Here is a 24,416-nt window from a genome sequence, read left to right as displayed (position 1 = left end):
ATCGGCTCTTGTTTGAGCTATCTTAGCATGCTCTTTGGTTCTTTCGGTAAAGTCACGTAGGTATAAGTATAACCCGTAAAAACAAAGTTTTTCACTATAAATCCTTTATATGCGTGGCGGCTAGAGTCCTCTCGTCCTCTGGCTTGAGATGGCTGCCACCTATGGGTCAGATGATTGCATTGCACCATTAAGCAATTGGTAATTAAATATAATATTTTTGTCCTAAAAAGTGTAAAATTTTGGAACATTAATTGTCACGCACAACGAGTCTGTGTGGAAAATGTCAGCTCGATTGGATCACGGGAAGTGGGTTAAAAAACGACCGAAAGATTTGCACGGTCCTAAGCAAGCAAGCGAACTTAATATAAAGGATTTAATAAAAATAAAATAAATCACGACGTTTCGGGCACAACACAAGCGTCCGTCATCATGTGTTGCGCCCGAAACGTCGTCATTTATTTTATTTTCCTACCCACGTGACTTTACCGAAAGAACCAAAGAGTATGGATTCCTGCAGTCACGAAAGCTTCAAATCGAGTTCATCTTAGCACACTCCGACTTCAAGTGGAATTTATACACAAGCGGTGCACGGCAATAGAGAACGGGATTATTATTTCGGCTCGGCCATCGGACAAAAGACCGTGACCGCATCGCGCGCTTAAAGACGCGCTTCTGCGGCTGTCTGGAATGCTCTCCCAATATTAGGAAGCTGCCGGAGCTATTCACTTTTAAATCATCTCGATCGACAAACTCATTTCTTTAGAACTTCTTTTTTGTGTTTAGTTTGTTGTCCTTCCCACGCGCACTTCCGATTAGCGCCACGTACGGTGCAAAAGAAGTTCAACGTACATACGTTCATTACGTGAAATGACGGCGTACTGATAAGTGGCCAATGCTGTAGAGCCACAAGTGTAGAAAAATAACTTCTCCTAACAAAGCTTCTTGCCAATAAGAGGTAGGACTGGCTTTGCATTGTCACCGTGCCTTGTAAGAATTTTTACTTTCGGTGTTTAACGAGAAATTGGGCCTAGGACAGACTCAAGGGTTGCAAATTTATTGTACGCGTGTTTAACTTCCGTCTCACCGTACGTAGTCAAATCTAGCTTCAATCTAGATGATTAAAAAGTGCATAGCTCCAGTGGCTTTGTACTTGGGTCGCCCTCCCCTGACAGCCCGAGGCGGGGTCACGTGGGGCGGGGTCACGTGGGGAGGGGTCACGTGGGGTGGGGTCACGTGGGGCGGGGTCACGTGGGGCGGGGTCACGTGGGGAGGGGTCACGTGGGGAGGGGTCACGTGGGGAGGGGTCACGTGGGGCGGGGGTCACGTGGGGCGGGGGTCACGTGGGGCGGGGTCACGTGGGGCTGGGTCATGTGGGGAGGGGTCACGTGGGGAGGGGTCACGTGGGAAGGTCACGTGGGGAAGGGTCACGTGGGGTGGGGTCACGTGGGGTGGGGTCACGTGGGGCGGGGGTCACGTGGGGCGGGGTCACGTGGGGCGGGGGTCACGTGGGGCTGGGTCACGTGGGGCTGGGTCACGTGGGGCGTGGTCACGTGGGGAGGGGTCACGTGGGGAGGGGTCACGTGGGGCGGGGTCACGTGGGGCGGGGGTCACGTGGGGCGGGGTCACGTGGGGCTGGGTCACGTGGGGAGGGGTCACGTGGGGCGGGGTCACGTGAGGCGGGGTCACGTGGGGCGGGGTCACGTGGGGCGGGGTCACGCGGGGCGGGGTCACGCGGGGCTGAGTCACACAGTGCTGAAGAGCGTGTAGAGGCCCTGCAGGTACGACACGATCTCGTTGCCCCCCAACTTCGACTCGCCGTACAGCCGGTCCACGAACGTGATGGGCACCTGCGGAGGGAAAAGTGTTGGTCAGGATTAAACAAAAACCCCGTGTACCAAGGCGGTCTCTGGTTTACGATGAACCAATTTGCCGCGATCCACATTTACAGCTTTGATATATAACGCCACCATGGATCGAATGACGACGCAGAAAGTTGATACATGACGCATCTTCCGACACGACTCCGAATAGATTTGAACGGAGTCGGTCTGGTTTCCGATGTGACTTGGCGTGGAGCTTTTGTTATTCGAGTGTTTTCGTGGATTTTTTTTATCGGTTAAATCATGTTAAATACGGCTGATAAAAAGAAAAACCACATCGCTAAGGGACGTTTATACTGTTTGTGCCATCCATGGGAGAACAGGGCCTGATTGACGACGGGGTTTCCAGGAACGCGTTGTAGCTTGCAATGTAAATAGTGGGGAACGCCTGTTTGACGATTTTGTTTGGTATACTTTCCTCCCAATGCTCTACGCTGTCATCCTGACTGTGATATCGGTGTTTGGTCAAGAGAGACAAAACTGATAATTGGTTTTTTACCCTTTTATCTGGCAACAAAACTGCCACCTTTTTTTTACAAGGAGTCATGTTTGCATAGACCACAATACCTGCAGTCATAATGCAAACAAAGCACATAACTCTGATAATGTATGCACTATTTTTTCTTCTGGCAAATGAGGTTCCAATAGTGTAAATGCTTAACCCTAGCTCTCATACTCTGATGGTGCATTGTCTTTGAGTTGTGCGTCTTTTGGCGTCATCTGGTCCAACACCATGTGAGACTAGGCTCTAAGGAAAGCTGTCTCGGGTGTCGACCAAACAACTTCAAGGACAGCGCATACATTATCAGAGTTGTGTTTTTTGTTTGCATTATGACTGCAGGTATTGTGGTCTATGCAAACATGACTCCTTGTAAAAAAGGTGTCAGTTTGTTGCCAGATAGAAGGGTAAAAAACCAATTATCATATTTTTTCTTCTGGCAAATGAGGTTCCAATGGAGAGACAAAACTGTTCGCTCTCCAGAGAACGGCGCAACCTGTCGCACTGGAGATCCGTCCATCGCAGCAGACACCGCACAATCCACCCACCACACAACCCACTCACCGCACAACCCACCCACCACAGAACCATCCTAACCACAGAACCCACCTCTCCAACGGAGAGGCCGAGCTGGCGAGCGCGGACGATCATCTCCATCTGGAACACGTAGCCCTTGGACACGCACACGTCCATCAGCCTCTGCAGCGCCTCCTTGCGGTACAGCCTGGGGGAGGAGGTGGTGGGTGAAGGGGAGAGGTTCGTACGAAGTGGAGGAGGGTTACTGGAGAAAAGTTGACCAAGGGGGTGAGAAGGAGCAGGAGAAGTTACACGTGGGAGGAGGAGGTGGTGCGGGGAAGGGGGAAGGGAGGAGAGAGGGAGGGAGGAGGTGGTGCTGGAGGAGGAATCCGAATGTGAGAGGAGGTGGTGGTCAGGAGTCAAAGCGATCCTGGGCCTCCCCTAGGTCGACTCAGCCTCAAATGAGTACCTGGGGCGGTGTGTAAACATCGCCACTGGGGGGACAAAGGGGGCCGGCGGTGGTGTTGACCACCCACCCCCTCGTGTGCAGTGGCGACCTTCATAGGTGCTCGCTAACAGCACTTGCGCTGAGAGTCTGTTAAAGGCTAACTGGGAAAAGTTGGGAGGCAGTCGCCCTCCAGGAACAACGGAGGGCGGAGGAGTGACACTTTGCAACGAGCGGAGCGTCAGGCGGGTAAAACGCAGGGAGTTGGCACAGTGATTTTAATTGAAAAATAGACTTGGGTTTAATTAATCAGTCAGGTTCAGTGCCTGATTTTGTAATCGGCAACTGCACACCCACAGCCCCAAAGGAGCAGAGAGCGCGGGAGCGTTACAATCAAGCTCCCTCCGTTGGTGGTCAGCCAGTCGACCCCCGGCACCTGGGTCTGTGTCCATTAACCTCCTGCCAGCAGCGAGCCTTCGACACTTCACGTGGTCGCCTTAAAGTGCACCGTGCCGTGGTGACGTCACCGTCGCTTAGTGGTGAACGGCGATTGTTGTCGTTGAGGCGGGGGGGGATTTGAAGGGGAGAACGGAGAGGGGTACACAGGAGGAGGTGGACGAAGAGGTGATGGAAGATGCACACACAAGGCTGCGAGAAGCCTGGCTGTACCTTGAGGCACAGCGAGCAGGTAGCTTTATAAAACTCGCGCGCACAGCCCCGTTTGTCAATCCACTGCTAGATGAGGGCCTCCAGGCGCAGTGCAAACAATCGGGGTTTAGTTGACTAAACTGCACCACGAGGGTTGGTGAAGGCGGGGGGGGACAGCAGAGATGCGGGACCGCAGAAGTACAGCGCAACAATAGATTTTTGCCGCAGCCAACCGATATCCAATTAGGCCAGACGGTGGCGTTGGGCCAGAAGTGCGCGTCGCTAGTAATTGATCACGTGTGCGAGAATCGACTTCTTGACTTACGCCCCCACCCCACCAAACACTCTAAACCGCACGATGTTCATTCTAATTTTGGAGGGGGAAAACCGGAGGGCACGGAGAGAAAAAAGCACGCGGCCACGGGGAGAGACGCACGCAGACATGCAAACTCCAAGTATACAACGGGCGTCGGTATCGAACCCACCCGCAACCTCCTGTATACCAGGCGAAGTGGTTAACATCTCGCCACCGTGTAACGAGGGGCGACACGGTGAGAAGCAGCCCGTGGTAGAGAAATCTGACCACTGCCCCCCAATACCACCCCCGTGCCCCCCAACACCCCCCTGCCCCCCAACTCCACCCCCCTGCCCCCCAACACCACCCTGCCCCCCAACACCCCCCTGCCCCCCAACACCACCCTGCCCCCCAACTCCACCCCCCTGCCCCCCAACACCACCCTGCCCCCCAACACCACCCTACCCCCCAACACCACCCTACCCCCCAACACCACCCTGCCCCCCAACACCACCCTGCCCCCCAACACCACCCTACCCCCCAACACCACCCTGCCCCCCAACACCACCCTACCCCCAACACCACCCTGCCCCCAACACCACCCTGCCCCCCAACACCACCCTGCCCCCCAACACCACCCTGCCCCCCAACACCACCCTGCCCCCAACACCCCCCTGCCCCCCAACACCACCCTGCCCCCCAACACCCCCCTGCCCCCCAACACCACCCTGCCCCCCAACTCCACCCCCCTGCCCCCCAACACCACCCTGCCCCCCAACTCCACCCCCCTGCCCCCCAACACCACCCTGCCCCCCAACTCCACCCCCCTGCCCCCCAACACCACCCTACCCCCCAACTCCACCCCTACCCCCAACACCACCCTGCCCCCCAACACCACCCTACCCCCCAACACCACCCTACCCCCCAACACCACCCTGCCCCCCAACACCACCCTGCCCCCCAACTCCACCCCTACCCCCAACACCACCCTGCCCCCCAACACCACCCTGCCCCCCAACACCACCCTGCCCCCCAACACCACCCTGCCCCCCAACACCACCCTGCCCCCCAACACCACCCTGCCCCCCAACACCACCCTGCCCCCAACACCACCCTGCCCCCCAACACCACCCTTCCCCCAACACCACCCTTCCCCCAACACCACCCTACCCCCCAACACCACCCTGCCCCCCAACACCACCCTGCCCCCCAACACCACCCTGCCCCCCAACACCACCCTGCCCCCCAACACCACCCTGCCCCCCAACACCACCCTGCCCCAAACTCCACCCCTGCCCCCAACACCACCCTACCCCCAACACCACCCTGCCCCCCAACACCACCCTGCCCCCCAACTCCACCCCTGCCCCCAACACCACCCTACCCCCCAACACCACCCTACCCCCAACACCACCCTGCCCCCCAACACCACCCTGCCCCCCAACACCACCCTGCCCCCAACACCACCCTGCCCCCAACACCACCCTGCCCCCAACACCACCCTGCCCCCAACACCACCCTGCCCCCCAACACCACCCTGCCCCCAACACCACCCTGCCCCCCAACACCACCCTGCCCCCCAACACTACCCTGCCCCCCAACTCCACCCCTGCCCCCCAACTCCACCCCTGCCCCGTACCTAAAGCTTCCCGTCAGGTCCGACGCTCCGGGGTTGAGCAGCAGCTGCGCCAAGAAGTTGGCGCCCCGGCTGGAAAAAAATTCAAACGTCGCACAAACGTTAGCAACCCGACGAAATTGAATTCCTTAGGAAGCTCCAGCGCTGTTCGTCTGCACGTGCAGGTTCCTGCTGTTGATCCGCTTGCTGGATAAAGGCCTCCCCGTTCGTTTGACTGTACTTCAGCACGCTGGGCAGCGCGGGTTATTGAAGGCGGGGGAGCACGCAAGTAACTTTGTGCTCAATAGCTCATCGGTTTCCTCCAGCGTAATTCAAACATTCTGATTCTGATTCTGCAGCACAGGAACACCCCGATGTTGTACGTCTTTTCCCCACTTTCACGTCGGTCCGCAAATTTCGCCGTCACTCCGTTGCGAACACCGCCACCCGATTAGCGTCGCCTCTAACCCGCACACGCGCACCACGCCACCGACGGCATCCGTCCCGTCCTCTCTCGTTACCCGTCAGCCTCTCGGCCGACGCCGACCCTGCCCATCGCTTCGACGTTCGTCGTCGCGCATTTCAGGAACGCATCCCCCACCCCTCCCACCCCCCGAATGTAAACCGGGGCATTGGTGTGCTGTCAGTCACGGGATAGGTCAGCAATGGTGATCGCACACGTTCTAAGACATCACCGGCAGAGTGGTTACTTATTATTTTACAGACCGCAGGCAGAAGATGATTCATAATAAAGGCTTTTTGGTTTAGATCGCGTAAGTATAAATGTGTCGTAATCCTCCACCAACCGACACGGCCAGTACGGTTTGTCACGTAAACAACGCGCCAATTAGTTACTGCTTCAGCCCACCGGTGTGTTGGAGAGTAAATCCACAACATTTACAATTTTAGTCCGACGTTTCGCTGGTAATTGCATGCAGCAACATCGGGCGATTTGCCAGAATAATGAAGCAATCCACCTGCTCCCGGTCTTAAACAGAGCAGCAGACGATGTCATCACTGTACCAAATCAGGTGCAGAGATCAGAGGTGGAGGGGGGGGTATTGTAATTATATAATAGATGAGTAATCAGCTAATTAGCATGTGTTTCCCCTATAAGGAATGCAGTTGTAAGATGCATTCCTTAATAATACCCTCCCAGGCCGCACAAAGCCTGTAGCTGTCAGAGCGGTGACAACTATTTGTATTTCTCTCAATCTGAATGGCTTCTCGAATTGTTCTCGGCCAGTAATAATGAGATGATGATGACTGCTGGCCAGAGGTCGCAACCGGGTACCCGATACCCGTACCCGACCCGATACCCGGCTACCCGTACCCAGCCGGGTACGGGTAGCCGTTTGCGACCCTGGTGCGGCCGGGTACGGGTAGGCCGTGAGTCACTGGTGAGTAACCGTTTGTCACTCATTTCGGGTAGGGTACGGGTACGGGTAGGGAACAGGTACGGGTAGGGAACGGGTACGGGTAGGGTACGGGTAGGGTACGGGTAGGGTACGGGTAGGGTACGGGTAGGGTACGGGTACGGGTAGGGAACGGGTACGGGTAGGGTACGGGTAGGGAACAGGTACGGGTAGGGAACGGGTACGGGTAGGGTACGGGTAGGGTACGGGTACGGGTAGGGTACGGGTAGGGTACGGGTACGGGTAGGGTACGGGTACGGGTAGGGTACGGTACGGGTACGGGTAGGGAACGGGTACGGGTAGGGTACGGGTACGGGTAGGGAACGGGTATGGGTAGGGAACGGGTAGGGTACGGGTAGGGTACGGGTAGGGTACGGGTAGGGTACGGGTACGGGTACCCATTTGCGACCCTGGTGCGGCCGGGTACGGGTAAGGAATCAAAACCCGTTTGCGACCTCTGCTGTTGGCTGAGTCAAGGATGCTGCACTGCCCTCTGCTGACCACCATGCGGCACAGCCCCGCGGCAGCCTATAGCACCTGTTATGCACGGTGCTCGTCCACAGCGGTTGCTCTCCACCTGCGCCCCCCATGAAGGTTTCCTGTCTTGTTGCGCGAGAAGTTGAGATGATCGCCGTCTGGGATGTGACGCTTACTGGATTCGTATCTCTGCTGCGATAAACTTTTTTTGTGCGTTGTTTGTGCCTTTTGATTTGGTGCCATTTCCTGATTTGTTAATTCGTTTGTATTTTAGGAGGATGTTAATTTGATTGGTAGTTGCTAGAAATAGGATTTGGCCCGCGTAATGTAATTAATATACAGCGGTGTGGGATGGAATTAGCAGGAATGACGCTATATAAAATGAAATTATAATTTTTAAGCACTCTCCGAAATCAAATGCCTGCTTAGCTTCTGAGATGTGGCGCATTCTGGGTAATTTGGTCGTAGGCACAATTGGAATAAAAACAGACTACAAGACACCAACAACAAAAACTGGCAATAAAACGTGGAGGCTCCGTTAACAGGCGGAGTTGCCAGCTTGTAAACTAAACTATTTTTATTTTGAGCAGGTAAGGCCCCACTGAGCTACGTAGCTCTTTTGCAGAAGCGACCTGGCCCACAAGTGACGGCTCAACAAAGTGGCTTCGCATCATGTGGACATTTATAGCGGCCAAATACTCTCAACGCATGTTTCTAAACGTGGAGGGCCCGGAGAAAAATCTATGCAACCACGTGGAGAACTGAAAATATGCAGGATTCAGGGTTGGGATCGAACCCACGCGACCTCTTGTGTACGAGGCGAGGTAGTTAACATCTCGCCACCGCGGCGCATGTCACCCACCTTACAACTTTCCTCTGGAGGTCCCAGCCGTGAACTCCTCCCCCTTCCAGGTAACGAGTTCCAGACACGATGTCGTAATTCCCTTCCTTCTGTTTCCTGCAATTCACACGTGCGTGCGCTCTTCAGACTATCACCTCTTGCCCGTCGGGGCGAGTAGTGTCAGGTGTCCGGTTGAGTTTTGAGAGTGGCCAACAGAGGAGAGAGAGAGGCTAAGGCAGTCGTGAAGAAACCAACCACTAAGGGGAGAACAACTGAGAGAATTGGACCGAGCCAATGGGGGAATATCACCCTGGTCCAGGGGTCGGCAACCTGCGGCTCCGGAGCCGCATGCGGCTCTTTTGAACCTTGACCGCGGCTCCGGGGCGGATGCTAGCGAGGGGAGGAGGCGCACTGTGACACCTGCTCTGGCGTTGCCGCTGCTGACAGGTCGCCGCTCCGCTACACACTGCCCGCCCGGTGACAGGCAATAACGTTGCTGTTGCTTTGTCACATGTTTGGAAGAAGTAAAAACCTTCCTGGGCAGCAAAGAGCTCACCTTTGCTGAGCTGGAACAGCCAGAGTGGCTGGAAAAATTACATTTTATGGTAGACATGACAGCACATCTAAACACGCTAAATACAACCCTTCAGGGGAAAGGAGGCACAGCCCTGCACATGCTGGAGGAGGTTTTGGCATTCGAGCGCAAGTTGACAGTGTTTGTCAAAGATTTACAGAGAGGTACACTGTCTCACTTTCCCTCTTTGAGAGAGTTCAAACAAAGTCATGATACGATAAATTTGGAATATTTCAAGTCTGCAATCACCACAATGCAAAGTTCGTTTGGGAAACGATTCTGTGAGTTCAGAGAGGAAAAAACGACATTATCCTTCCCTGTCACTCCCCTGGCGATCGATCCATCCCTATTGAATATGACTGCATTTGCAGGTGTAAGTCAACCTGATCTTGAGATGGAACTGGCCGATATAGCCGACAAAGATATATGGGTGTCCAAGTTCAAATGCTTGACCGCTACTCTTGAGGATGTTGCCCGTCAGAAGGCCATTCTGGCTCAGAATCATAAATGGAGTGATATTGAAAACCTTCCCAAACAGGACAAACTTGTATTCGAAACATGGAATGCCATCCCCAACACTTATATAAACATGAAAAAGTATGCATTTGGAGTCCTGTCGATCTTCGGCTCCACATATGTATGTGAGCAGGTCTTCTCCAACATGAACTATATTAAAAACAAACATCGATCACGCCTCACAGATGACAGCTTGCAAGCCTGTGTGAAAATGAAGGTGACGTCTTACAGCCCTGATGTGCAGACACTGTGCACTGAGGTTCAGGAGCAAAAATCCCATTAACCAGGTAATTTAGCTATTAATTTGCAAAAATATATTTTACATTGTTAAGTGAAAAAGTCCTTTTTTTATTCAGATTGACAGCTGACTGCATGATCCTGTATATAGCAATAAGGTAAGAAACAATATATGCAGTGTTATATTTGTTTTAATAGTTGCAATGGTTTTGCGGCTCCCAGTTTATTTTTTCCTTCGGAAACGGGTCCAAGTGGCTCTTTATGTCTTAAAGGTTGCAGACCCCTGCCCTGGTCTGTAGGATGGGCTTCACTCTAAAGTTACGAATAACTGGCTTTAGCCGAGAGCCGACACACGTAGCGCCCCTTGCATTCTCATCATCGTCATCATCAGTTGCAGGATTCACTGTGATTGTTTTTCGATTTAAAGCTTTCGTGACTGCACGGATTCATCTGCTTGGTTCTTTCGGTAAAGTCACGTAGAATGGAAATAATAAAATAATAAAAAGAAAACATAATAAAATAATTCTCACGACGTTTCGGCCACAACGCAAGTAGCCGTCCTCAGGTGGAGAACAGGTCTGTCATTCAGACTCTGTCTTCTCGACAGACCTGTTCTCCACCTGAGGACGGCTACTTGCGTTGTGGCCGAAACGTCGTGAGAATTATTTTATTATGTTTTCTTTTTATTATTTTATTATTTCCATTCTACGTAACTTTACCGAAAGAACCAAGAAGATGCGATTGTTTTGTCGTACGCTCGTCTAGCCAGGAACGTCGCGCAGCGGCAAAGTTTTCCAGCGGCGTCTCGTTTTACCGTTTCACGAAACGCCGCAGCAGCTTCGGACAAAGCCACTTCTAACTTCGGGACGTAAATGGCAGCGATATACGCAGCGGGGCGAGGTGCTGTGGTGTTTAAATACCCAATTACCTACGGGATTTATCGTGGAGCGGTGACACGGCCCAACGTTCCATCCCCCCCCTCCCCTGCTTGCTGCAGAGGTTCACAGTTCGGAACCAGAGGCCACCCCGAGATTACTACGTTGATGTTGCGGTGTATTAACTGTTAAAATACACGCATGCCGTCCGCTTCACAGTGGACGCTAAACATCTCGTGGTGACGCCGCTGGCAAGAGCGGGCCCGCTGTGTGGTGCCGGCATCACGGTCTCAATATTTGGCAATTGAAAAAAAACTACATCGCAAATGACATCAATTTGATTATAAATACCAATCATTGCCCCCAAACCCGCTCCCCTACTGCTACTGCTGCTGCTGCTAAAAGTTGGCAGGACACTTACTTGGTTTTATTACGCGAGTTTGACCCACTGCGCCTGTAATTTTGCAATTTCTCACCTGAAGAACTCGGGGATAAACTTTGGCTGTGAAAGGGGGGGGGGGAGACGGCATGAGACAGACGCATTATCACACACGCACGCGCACGCACACACACGTGCCCGCGCAACACACACGTACGAACATGACCCAGTTTAACACGCAGTAGGCTTTCATGACCAATATTATCCATAAGAAGTTTTTGGGTGAGATCGCGTAAATATGAATGTGTCGTTAAACCTGCCACCACTCGACACAGCCAATTAGTAAGGGGTTTGTCACGTGATCAAGACGTGCCAATTCGTTACGAGTACAGCACACCGGTGTGTCGGAGAGTAAACCCACAACATTTATAATTGTTTGTAAATGTTGTGGGTGGTGGCGAGTTTAACGACACATTTATATTTACGCGATTCCCTGCGATTGGACAAACTGCCGCCCACGCTTCACACGCGGTATTTGCACCATAGCGAGTTTTCGCTATTACGCGGTTTCTTACATTAGGGAACACTTTTTGCAAAACACAGAACGTACACCGTTATAACGCGGGAAACCGCGCCTGTTATAACGCACAACGTTTTACCGTGGAAGGCGCGCCTGATGTCACGCGGAACGCACGCCGTTACAACATGGTTTCTGAGCGGTCGAAGACGAACTATTTATTTGAGGTGCGCAGCTGAGCGGAGTGATACAGTGACATGGAATGATACAGTGATGCGGCGGCGTACCCCCAGGTATTTGTCCCACCGTCTCACCGCGTGTAGTAGTACATCGTATCTCGCCAAACTTGATCGCTATTACATTATTTACGGGGAAATCGCGTCCGCCGAATGCATTCATTTTCCGGGCACTTTTCGGGAACGCATCTACCGCGTTAATACGAGGACTTGCCGTGCATTTTCGCACACGTATAAGGTGTGTGCAACCATCACGTCTGCAATATTTTGCCGTCTTTTCTTGGATTTCCTGTTTGCACTTAGTCACATATTCACTTTAAGATGTTTTCTTGTTCATGTTTTTGTTTTTTGTTTGTTGCGGTTGCACCCGATTCAAGAGCCGAATGGCTCACCGGGCTAAACCTAATACATGAACTTGAGCTTGACTATAGATGGGGCGATTGGTGAATCGTTCAACCAAAATTTTTTTAAAGAAAATCGCAGCAACCCCCACGTCCCCCCCCCCCCCCGCAAGCCACACGTGACAGCGGCTGACGATGCCACGAAGCCCTGCCCATCCACCTCCCGTCCAACGGCACACGTAAGAATAGAGCTTATACTTCGTCCCCCCCCCCAACTCTTTCCGTGTTATCCAGAATAGTCGAGTAAACGAACCATTAATTAGGAGTCATCGATTAATTACATAATCAGGTATCCCAGTTCGAACCCGTTGTTATAATGACAAAGTGTTGCCTTTGGTTGAGCATATGTTGTAGCCGTGGGTGGCAGTGCAGCGACATCCATTGTTACGCTTCTATGCCCCTGCTTCTGTGCTCCCTGCCTTCACGAACCCGCGTTGACCGGCGTGGTGAAGTATGGCCAGACGACGTCCCAACGAGCCCGCACAGCGTGAGGAGGCCATCGTCCAGCGGCGGACTTGACATGTTTAGATTTCATTGATTTCGGCTCGGAGGGCCCAATGAGCCGCTGGGCTCTCTTTCGACTGAACGGGAATCCTGCGACATGTGACGTGCCAACCAATCAGGACTAGAGTTGGGGTAAAATTTCTAGTTAAGATGAGTGTTGGGGCTATATTGTCATTATTTTGCCCGCCAAACTGCTGCTGGGCAATAACTGATGAACGCACGAATGTGAGAATGAACGAATGGGTAGTGGGTGAATGAACGACCAAGCACTTACGTGGTGCGACAGGTCGGCATCCATGATGACGATGAACTCTCCCTTGGCGTACTTCATGCCATGTATATACGCAGTGCCTGCATGTAATCACAACACCATCAGTATCGTTCACGGGCCAGAGCAACACGCGGATTCGAGAACATATACGCAGGTTAGAGACGCGTCTCAAACTTGCGCATCTCGTCAAAGGCACCTTGCCGAGCCTCGCAGCGGCGGCTTTTAACTAGACATCGAACAAAGACGGTCACTGCATAGCGCGCTTTCAGATGTGCTTCTGCGGCTGTCTGGAACGCTCTTCCTTCTGATATTAGGAAGCAACTGGGAGCTATGCACTTTCATATCGTCTAGATTGAAAGCTCATTTCTTTAGAACCGCTTTTTGTTGTTTAGTTTGTTGTCCTTCCCCCGCACGGTTCACTACGTACGGTGTGAAAGAAGTTCAACATACATATGTACTCAAGAAGCCACTGGAGCTATGGGGAAGCCACTGGAGCCATGCACTTTTAAATCTAGATTGAGAACTCATTTATTTGGAATTGTTTTGTGTTAGTTGTTGTCCTTCCCCCGCACCTCAGCACGGTTGGCTCCGTACGGTGCGAAAGAAGTTCAACGTACACACGTATGTACGAGTGTTAAGTAAAAGTGTGGCTTTGGCAGGACACGTCATGGCTAGAAGGGATGATGGTTGAGACGAGCGGTGGAGTGGAGCGGCAGTAAAAGGAGGGGTCCCTCTTGAGATGAAGCCCCCTGCCCGATTCCCTTTTGCGATTTCTTTCAAATTGGTTTAGTGACGTTTTTGTTGATTCGACTGATTATATATTTGGGTTTTCCCTTCGGTTCATCGAAGAGCAAACCTGTCAACCTCTTATCAGTGCCTACCTTATTACAGGCCTTATTACAGACAGTCCCAATCACAAGGGAGAAACACAAACAAATATTCTTTGGGTCTTTCGGTAAAGTCACGTAGATGGGTTCAAAGAAAATAACAAAAAACTACGACGTTTCGATCGCAACACTAGCGGTCGTCATCAGTATATATGGATGGCTAACAAGCACATTTTTTACCTGGCAGCCCTTTAATTGGTGGAAAACCCACGACCGTCGTGTTTGCTGCCCACCACTTACATTAATTAACATTAGCTGCCCCGCCCATGCTTCTGACATTTGGGCTACGCCCATTTCAAAACCTTTGTAGAGGAGTAAAAATTAACCCGTAAAAATTTAGTTTTTCACTATAAATCCTTTATATGCGTGGCGGCTAGAGTCCTCTCGTCCTCTGGCTTGAGATGGCTGCCACCTATGGGTCAGATGATTGCCTGCCACCATTAAGCAATTGGTAATTAAATATAATTTTTTTTTTCCTAAAAAGTGTAAAGTTATGGAAAAAATTTTTCACGAAAATAAATTGTCACGCACAACGAGTCTGTGTGCAAAATGTCAGCTCGATTGGATCACGGGAAGTGGGTTAAAAAAAAAAACCGAAAGATTTGCACGGTCGTAAGCGCGCAAGCAAGCAAGTGAACTTAATATAAAGGATTTAAAATGGGGACGTGACGTCAGGTGTGCCGTTCAGTGCGATGACGTCACGTCTCCTAGGGTACTTAAGAGATACCCCGTGACGTAAGCGGGGTCACTGTGGGAACGGGTAGAGTAAGCAGGGTGAAGAGGGAACCAGTGGGTAGAGAGAGGGGATCGAATAGTGAGTCTGGGGAGAAGCCGGTGGTAGCCGTAGAGGGGCTTCTCTCTCCGGTCGGTGGAGTCGGCAGAGTCCCCGATCCGACACGAGAGAGAGACCGGAGCTAGCCGGCAGGGACCCGGACCCAGAGTAGGACCTCTAGCCCCTGGGAGTTGTGTACCCTGTGTATTATTGTAACAACTTCAATATAAACCCTCGGCGAAAGCCCTTAACATACCTCGGTCTCCGAGTGCGTCAGTGGGAACTTTTCTACACCTTTATAAACAGTTTGCCTTTAGAAGCAAACCCCCTTTTCCTGATGACGACCGTCGTAGTTTTTTGTTATTTTCTTTGAACCTATCTACGTGACTTTACCGAAAGACCCAAAGAATATGAATTCCTGCAGTCACGAAAGCTTTAAGTCAACACAAACAAATAGACAATTGTTATTTTTTTCCTTGCCCGTATTGAAACGTCTGTACGCCGTATGGACCTGAAAACTCAATTTCTCTGTACAAGAATACGGGGTAAATCGTGTGGGTTGACACGGTATGGAAAGTCGCCTCTGAACGAAGAAAGAAAATCTCACCCAATCCCAGCTTCCGTTCTCTTGGCTTCAACACCTGCAGGAAGAGAGAGACAAAGGATGAAACACGCCAAGAGGTGCCAACTGGGAGGCCCTACCATGGCACCTTTTCTTTGCCAGTATCAATGTATAAAAAATAAGAATAGGTTTTACCCTTTCCGCCAATAAAACAGGTGTTAAGATGTTCAAACACCGAATATAAACCTTTTGCAAGGAATCATGTCCGCATTAACCACATGTACTGGTGGTGAACAAACAAACAAACATGCTCCGATATGGTGTTGTTTTTGAAACTGATTGGCCTAGACCAGAGACAGCCTTCTTCATGGCCTAGTCTCACCAGTTTTTGCCCGCCACATTTAGAATCAATATAATGCCCTTCAGAGCATTTGGCTGCTATAAATTTCAATATGATAAGCCACTTCGGCGAGCTATCATTTGTGGCGAGGTCACTTATGAAAAAGGGGCTAAATCAGCTCGGTGGGAGCCTTACCTGCTAAAATAAAAATCTTGAGTTTTAGAGTTTAAAGTTTTTTTTGAAGAGGAACGCGGCGCTCACAATTTTGTGGGCTCCGTAGATGTCCTGGAGCTGCCGGGCCACCTTGAGCGTTCCGTCTGGACTTCCATCGTCGATGACGATCACCTCGTAGGAGAGGCCACTGTGGAACGCGGAGAGAGACGGTGCGCACAGAGAGAGACTGGATGGAGCAGCAACTCCCATTGCCAATCTTAATTATTGAACTGAATGTAATGTTTTGACTGGGGGGAAATTACGGGCGCTACAAGAAGCCGGGGAAGACAGCGAATTACGCACACAAGCAATTTGAGCAATTGGATGCAAGGGGGAGTACTTGAGAAACTAGCATGGACAGAATTGGCCACAATCACCGACGTCTTCTCAAAAGGATCTGGTAAATACAGAGATAGACTTACATTCCAAATAGACTAACATTGCCCATAGACTAACATTGTCCATAGGCTAACATTGCTCATAGGCTAACATTGCCCATAGACTAACATTGCACATAGACTAACATTGCCCATAGACTAACATTGCACATAGACTAACATTGCCCATAGACTAACATTGCACATAGACTGACAATGCACATAGACTAACATTGCCCATAGACTAACATTGCCCATAGACTAACATTGCACATAAGACTAACATTGCACATAAGACTAACATTGCAGGTAGACTAACACTGCCCATGGATGATCAAGTTCTGGAGTAAATATCATGGATAGAGCTCAATGGAAGCAAGGCCACAAACACCCTCCCCGCCGCCCATTATCTACCCAAGAATTTCTGTGTGTAACGCGCGTGACGTCACTCCACGTCGACCAGCCCCCCTCATTAATAATCATGAGGTGGTGACGTCACTCCACATCGAACAGCCCCCCTCATTAATAATCATGAACAGGTGACGGTCTATTCTTTGGTTCTTTCGGTAAAGTCACGTAGAAAGAAAAATAATAAAATAAATTGAATAAAAATAAAAAATATAAACAACCGCTGATGTGGTTCTTAATCGGAGTGAGCGTACTGGCAGTCTATAATGTAGACTGTAGCCTGGTTCTTAACCTCGGTGAGGGTACTGGCAGTCTATAATGTAGACTGTAGCCTGGTTATTAACCTTGGTGAGCGTACTGGCAGTCTAAAATGTAGACTTATTCTGATTCTTTCAGTAATAAAAATAAAATACAAATTAAAAACAAAAACCACGACGTTTCGTGACGTCATCCAAATGGACCCCCCCCCCCCTCCATTAACAATAATAATCAGCTGACGTCACTCAACATGGGGGGGGGCGAGGCGCCTCCTCCCCCCTCCTCAACTCACAACCCTCACTACAAAGGCAGAACCCTCACGTCACGTGATCTCCGTCACGCTGTTGAGACATCAGAGTAAAAAGGACGTCGTGATGAACAAGGGATTATAACCTTTAAATTAAATAAGTGTGTGTCACCGCGCCCTTACTAATTGCACACGAATTGATGCAATGAATATATCACGTCGCGGGCTGCTTTTCGCTTGAAAGTTTCAGATGTACTGCAATACACCAGTCCTTGGATGGGCAAGCGGCTTGTAACCAAATAATAAACCACATCAGTGATAATTGTTTTTTTACCCTTTTATCTGGCAACAAAACTGACACCTTTTTTTACAAGGAGTCATGTTTGCATTGACCACAATACCTGCGGTCGGAATGCAAACAAAAAACACACAACTTTGATAATGATATGCACCACCACAACCACCACCGCCACCACCACCACCGCCACAACCACCGCCACCACCACCACCACCACCACAATCACCACCACAACCACCGCCACCACCACAATCACCGCCACAACCACCGCCACCACCACAACCACCGCCGCCACCGCCACCACCACAATCACCGCCACAACCACCGCCACCACCACCACCACAACCACCGCTCCCCATACCACCACCATAACCATCACACAACCATCACTGCTACCACAGCCATCGCCACCACCACCGCTACCAACCACCACAACCACCGCCACCAACCACCGCCACCACCACAATCACCGCCACAACCACCGCCACCACCACCACCGCCGCCACCACAACCACCGCTCCCCATACCACCACCACAGCCATCGCCACCACCACCGCCACCAACCACCACAACCACCGCCACCAACCACCACCACCACCGCCACAACCACCACCACCACCGCCACCAACCACCACAACCACCGCCACCAACCACCACAACCACCGCCACCAACCACCAACCACCACAACCACCGCCACCAACCACCACAACCACCGCCACCAACCACCACAACCACCGCCACCAACCACCACCACCATCGCCACAACCACCACAACCACCGCCACAACCACCGCCACCACCACCCACAACCACCGCCACCACCACAACAACCACCGCAACCACCGCCACCACCACCACAACCACCACCACCACCGCGACCACCTCACCCATCGTAGACCCTGGCTCACCTCTGGGTGAGGCTCTGGTCTATGAGCCACAGCACGATGGGCAGGTTCTCTCGCTCGTTGTACGTGGGCAGCAGCAGCGACACGCGCGGCGCTTTCGCCATTGCCGCGGCGGGACCAAGGACGTCCGGAGCTGCTGCCGGCCCGAAATTTTGACACGCAACGTCTGGAATCGAATCGATCTGACGCTGTATCGATTCTCTCGCGGTAGTCGCTGTCGCAGCTGGAGTGGGGGGAAATATAGAATCGTCATGTCGATTCGTACCCGGATCGATTACCAAACGCGGACGTTATCCTGTTGCGTGGCGGCGATTCGGATGTATGGCGAATCGAGAATCGGTAATCGATTCGACAGACACGGAGTCGGCACGCGAGATCGATTGTTTTTAAGTCAAGGCGCAGCGCTGCATTTGCTGGCTCCAGGGAGTCGTGGAGAGGTTATTTGGCCTACTCTTCCAAGCTGGTTAGGGGCCGTCCATAAATGACGTCACGCACCGCACCTAGGGGGGGGGGGGGTCAGACATTTGTGACGATGTGTGACGAGGAGGGGGGGTTGAGAAATGTGATGTCACATCAAAATGCGCAACTTTAACTAAATAAAGACAACATGTTCTACTTAATTAGATAGACTTTGTAATAAATGTTTTCTCCTACAACATCAGAGTGCAGCGCCACACTAAATACGCACTACAATGACAATAGTTTAAAGCGATTTGAAGCAGTTGGGGGGGGGGGCAGAGCTTTGGTTCTTGACGTTCTGCAGATGTAGATGCCACTGGTTCTTAATGTTCTGCAGATGTAGATGCCACTGGTTCTTCACGTTCTGCAGATGTAGATGCCGCTGGTTCTTAATGTTCTGCAGATGTAGATGCCACTGGTTCTTCATGTTCTACAGATGTAGATGCCACTGGTTCTTCACGTTCTGCAGACGTAGCTGCCACTGGTTCTTCATGTTCTGTAGATGTAGATGCCACTGGTTCTTCACCTGCAGATGTAGATGCCACTGGTTCCTCACGTTCTGCAGATGTATAGATGCCACTGGTTCTTCACGTTCTGCAGATGTAGATGCCACTGGTACTACACGTTCTGCAGATGTAGATGCTACTGGTTCTTCACGTTCTGAAGATGTAGATGCCACTGATTCCTCACGTTCTGCAGATGTAGATGCCACTGGTTCTTCACGTTCTGCAGATGTAGATGCCACTGGTTCCTCACGTTCTGCAGATGTAGATGCCACTGGTTATTCATGTTCTGTAGATGTAGATGCTACTGGTTCTTCACGTTTTCAGACGTAGATACCAGAGGTGGGACAAAGTCATTGTTATGCAAGTCCAAGTCGAGTCGCAAGTCATCAAATTCATGACTCGAGTCTGACTCGAGTCCAAGTCACATGACTCGAGTCCACATCTCATAGGTGGGACAAAGTCATTGTTATGCAAGTCCAAGTCGAGTCGCAAGTCATCAAATTCATGACTCGAGTCTGACTCGAGTCCAAGTCACATGACTCGAGTCCACACCTCTGGTAGATACCACTGGTTCTTCACGTTCTGCAGATGTAGATGCCACTGGTTCTTCACGTTCTGTAGATGTAGATGCCACTGGTTCTTCACGTTCTGTAGATGTAGATGCCACTGGTTCTTCACGTTCTGCAGATGCAGATGCCACTGGTTCTTCACGTTCTGCAGATGTAGATGCCACTGGTTCTTCACGTTCTGTAGATGTAGATGCCACTGGTTCTTCACGTTCTGCAGATGCAGATGCCACTGGTTCTTCACGTTCTGCAGATGTAGATGCCACTGGTTCTTCACGTTCTGCAGATGTAGATGCCACTGGTTCTTCACGTTCTGTAGATGTAGATGCCACTGGTTCTTCACGTTCTGCAGATGCAGATGCCACTGGTTCTTCACGTTCTGTAGATGTAGATGCCACTGGTTCTTCACGTTCTGCAGATGTAGATGCCACTGGTTCTTCACGTTCTGCAGATGTAGATGCCACTGGTTCTTCACGTTCTGCAGATGTAGATGCCACTGGTTCTTCACGTTCTGCAGATGTAGATGCCACTGGTTCTTCACGTTCTGCAGATGTAGATGCCACTGGTTCTTCACGTTCTGCAGATGTAGATGCCACTGGTTCTTCACGTTCTGCAGATGTAGATGCCACTGGTTCTTCACGTTCTGCAGATGTAGATGCCACTGGTTCTTCACGTTCTGCAGATGTAGATGCCACTGGTTCTTCATGTTCTGCAGATGTAGATGCCACTGGTTCTTCACGTTCTGTTGATGTAGATGCCACTGGTTCTTCACGTTCTGCAGATGTAGATGCCACTGGTTCCTCACGTTCTGTAGATGCCACTGATTCTTCACATTCTTCAGATATAGATGCCACTGGTTCTTCACGCTCTGTAGATGTAGATGCCACTGGTTCCTCACGTTTTGTAGATGTAGATGCCACTGGTTCTTCACGTTCTGCAGATGTAGATGCCACTGGTTCTTCACGTTTTGTAGATGTAGATGCCACTGGTTCTTCACGTTCTGTAGATGTAGATGCCACTGGCTCCTCACGTTCTGCAGATGTAGATGCCACTGGTTCTTCACGTTCTGCAGATGTAGATGCCACTGGTTCTTCACGTTTTGTAGATGTAGATGCCACTGGTTCTTCACGTTCTGTAGATGCAGATGCCACTGGCTCCTCACGTTCTGCAGATGTAGATGCCACTGGTTCTTCACGTTCTCCAGATGTAGATGCCACTGGTTCTTCACGTTCTGCAAATGTAGATGCCACTGGTTCTTCACCTGCAGATGTAGATGCCACTGGTTCTTCACGTTCTGCAGATGTAGATGCCACTGGTTATTCATGTTCTGTAGATGTAGATGCCACTGGTTATTCATGTTCTGTAGATGTAGATGCCACTGGTTCTTCACATAGGACAGGTTTGTTCGTATCTCTGAACGTTCGCAAGTCGAATGTTCGTAAGTAGGAGTCCCTGTATGAAGATCGTGCAGGAATCAAATGTTCTACGTGTACCGATTAATTATTATCGATTCCTCAGACACACAACGCCCCACCCCTACCAAAACGCCCCACTGCCCCTCCCCTCAGCGCATGCGCACTGCGCGGCTCAGCTCCTGCCCTCCCCCCACCGCTGCCCCAACTCTTGACGCATGCGCACTGCGAGCTCGAACCCCGCCATCTCCCTCCCCCCACCCCAAGTGCCCCCTCCCCCTAGCGCATGCGCAGTTAGAGCCTCCCTCGCAGCGACAACCCCACGCTCCCGTTGTCTGATTGACACTGATCGATTAATCGATTACCCGTCATATCAGATCGATTAATCGATTCGCGTCGTGTCCAAGCGCAGCGGCGAGGACGAATGCTGCTCAAACTGCCTACACGACTTAAGTCCTTTAGTTGTCATAACGGTATGCACGAGGGGCCGTCCATAAATGACGTCACGCGATTTTGGACGATTTTTGACCCCCCCCCCTTCGTCACACGACGTCACAAAAAGTCAGACCCCCCCTGAAATGACGTCACAAAGCTCTGCCCCCCCCCAAAATTTGTTTTAAGATGCTTCAAATCGCTTTAAACTATTGTCATTGAAGTGCGTATTTAATGTGGCGCTGCACTCTGATGTTGTCGGAGAAAACATGTATTACAAAGTATATTTAATTAAGTAGAACGTGTTGTCGATATTTATTTAAAGTTGCGCATTTTGATGTGACGTCACATTTCTCAAACCCCCCCCTCGTCACACATCGTCACAAATGTCTGACCCCCCCCCCCCACTAGGTGCGTGACGTCGTTTATGGACGGCCCCTAATACAGTGAAACTGCTCTCTTATCCACATTAATATTTGTTCCAAGTTAACCTTTTTCTCTCTCTCTGGGTTTTGTTCTCTCTCTCTGCCTGTATATTTAGTGTAATTTTTTTCTGTCTACACTCGTTTTTTATCGTTCTGAGGTTCTGCTCTGTCTGTGTGTCTCCGTTCCTCTTGTTTTTATGTTTTGTCTTTCTTTGGAATTTTCACACTTAAATTCTAACTTAGCAATCTTTGAAATACGTAATCGACCAGGCTATGCGTTAATTGTGTGTTGACCGACTCTCTGTGTCGTTTCACATACCATTTCGATACTTTGCTAGGTTATTTAATTTAGTGTGTTCTGTCTCCCTCTAAGCCTGCTTACCTTACTCCCCTCCCTTCGTACTCATTGACATGTAATTTTTTTCCCTACCCCCTCCCTCTCTCTGCCTCCGCCCCCCTCTGTCTATTTAAGGCCACCCCACAGAGACGATCACCCCTCTCTGTACCTGGGTTGCTCTCTCTATGTATCTTGGTGATATCTGTCTGCTTATATGTCTGTCTATAGTTTTCTGGTTAGATTCTATGTCGCTATTTCATTATACCTGATGATGATTGCTTGTGTTGCAATCGAAACGTCGTATGCTATTATTTAATTTATTATTTTATCTTTATACGTGACTTTACCGAAAAAAAACAAAAAACAGATTGTAAATGTTGTGGCTTGGCTCTCCAACACACCGGTTAAGTGCTGTACTAGTAACGAATTGGCATGTTCTGTGTACGTGAAAACCCCTTACCAAATGGCGAGTTTAACGACGCATTTATATTTATGCTATCTAACCCAAAAACCCTGTATTATGGATACTATTGGTCACGAAAGCCTGCTACGTGTTCAACTGTCTTCAATCATGGTCATATTTCAGGATTATTTTACCATTCTCATTCTGAACATTTTACGCTCATTCATTCTTGAGTTGCGCATCCCAGAATCAGTCGGGGTGGGTCAGAACGTTGCAAAAAAAATACAAATCAATAAAAAAGTTAAACTAAACACATTTAAAAAAATTTTATTTTACCAGGTAAAACCCGCAGAGTTAATAGCTTCTTTTTCAGAAGCGACCCGGCCACAAACGAAGTTGGCTCATCACGTGGGAATTGATTGCAGCCAAATACTCGAAACGCACGTTTCTCCATTCGGCGAATGGTGGAATTTGCACATGCAGTCATTTGCTAAATAGTAATCAATTTGCATAAGATGCATTTAGTGTGTGAGCTTAAGCATCGATTATAACCACATTCAAATTGATCCCCGTTCTTGCAGCCCCTCCCTACAAACCCTCCCCTCAGCTTACACCCTCCACAGCCCCTCCCCTCAGCTTACACCCCCATAGCCCCTCCCCTCAGCTTACACCCCCCACAACCCCTCCCCTCAGCTTACACTCCCACATCCCCTCCCCTCTGCTTACACCCCCACAGCCCCTCCCCTCTGCTTACACCCCCCATAGCCCCTCCCCTCAGCTTACACCCCCCATAGCCCCTCCCCTCAGCTTACACCCCCCCATAGCCCCTCCCCTCAGCTTACACCCTCCACAGCCCCTCCCTTCCCCTCACACCCCCATAGCCCCTCCCCTCAGCTTACACCCCCATAGCCCCTCCCCTCAGCTTACACCTCCACAGCCCCTCCCCTCCCCTCACACCCCCATAGCCCCTCCCCTCAGCTTACACCCCCACAGCCCCTCCCCTCAGCTTACACCTCCACAGCCCCTCTCCTCAGCTTACACCCCCACAGCCCCTCCCCTCCCCTCACACCCCCATAGCCCCTCCCCTCAGCTTACACCCCCATAGCCCCTCCCCTCTGCTTACATCCCCACAGCCCATCCCCTCTGCTTACACCCCCATAGCCCCTCCCCTCAGTTTACAGCCCCTCCCCTCAGCTTACACCCTCCACAGCCCCTCCCCTCAGCTTACACCCCACAGCCCCTCCCCTCAGCTTACACCCCCACAGCCCCTCCCCTCAGCTTACACCTCCACAGCCCCTCCCCTCAGCTTACACCCCCACAGCCCCTCCCCTCCCCTCACACCCCCATAGCCCCTCCCCTCAGCTTACACCCCCATAGCCCCTCCCCTCAGCTTACACCCCACAGCCCCTCCCCTCAGCTTACACCCCCCATAGCCCCTCCCCTCAGCTTACACGTTCCACGTCCCCTT

General features: G+C 51.0%; 1 protein-coding gene across 1 annotated transcript; it reads right to left on the bottom strand.

Moving 5' to 3' along the window:
• Nucleotides 1-1,493: 1,493 nt before the first annotated feature.
• On the bottom strand, nucleotides 1,494-18,603 carry DPM1 (dolichyl-phosphate mannosyltransferase subunit 1, catalytic). The gene is made up of 9 exons (XM_078613798.1): nucleotides 18,412-18,603; nucleotides 15,964-16,063; nucleotides 15,408-15,441; nucleotides 13,145-13,221; nucleotides 11,310-11,335; nucleotides 8,653-8,748; nucleotides 5,923-5,991; nucleotides 2,989-3,103; nucleotides 1,494-1,847 (listed from the first exon to the last, which is right to left on the bottom strand). Exons 1-9 carry the CDS (start codon nucleotides 18,510-18,512, stop codon nucleotides 1,743-1,745), a joined length of 723 nt encoding a protein of 240 aa, XP_078469924.1. The 5' UTR covers nucleotides 18,513-18,603; the 3' UTR covers nucleotides 1,494-1,742.
• Nucleotides 18,604-24,416: the final 5,813 nt, after the last annotated feature.

The sequence above is a fragment of the Lampetra planeri genome, chromosome 42 (assembly GCF_965212315.1).
Source record: "Lampetra planeri chromosome 42, kcLamPlan1.2.h2, whole genome shotgun sequence".
NCBI classification, from domain to species: Eukaryota; Metazoa; Chordata; class Hyperoartia; order Petromyzontiformes; family Petromyzontidae; genus Lampetra; species Lampetra planeri.
The sequence above is the reverse complement of the archived record's forward strand: the minus strand, read 5'-3'. Positions and strand labels throughout refer to the sequence as shown.

What these genes read in the sequence shown, in the direction of transcription:
- DPM1 (XM_078613798.1), bottom strand. Translation starts at nt 18,512, where the DNA reads ATGGCGAAAGCGCCGCGCGTGTCGCTGCTGCTGCCCACGTACAACGAG. An exon ending in GACCAGAGCCTCACCCAGAG is followed by an intron (nt 16,064 to 18,411) that starts GTGAGCCAGGGT and finishes CGCGTTCCACAG; the next exon opens with TGGCCTCTCCTACGAGGTGA. An exon ending in TCGGCCTCTCCGTTGGAGAG is followed by an intron (nt 1,848 to 2,988) that starts GTGGGTTCTGTG and finishes TTCCCTCCGCAG; the next exon opens with GTGCCCATCACGTTCGTGGA.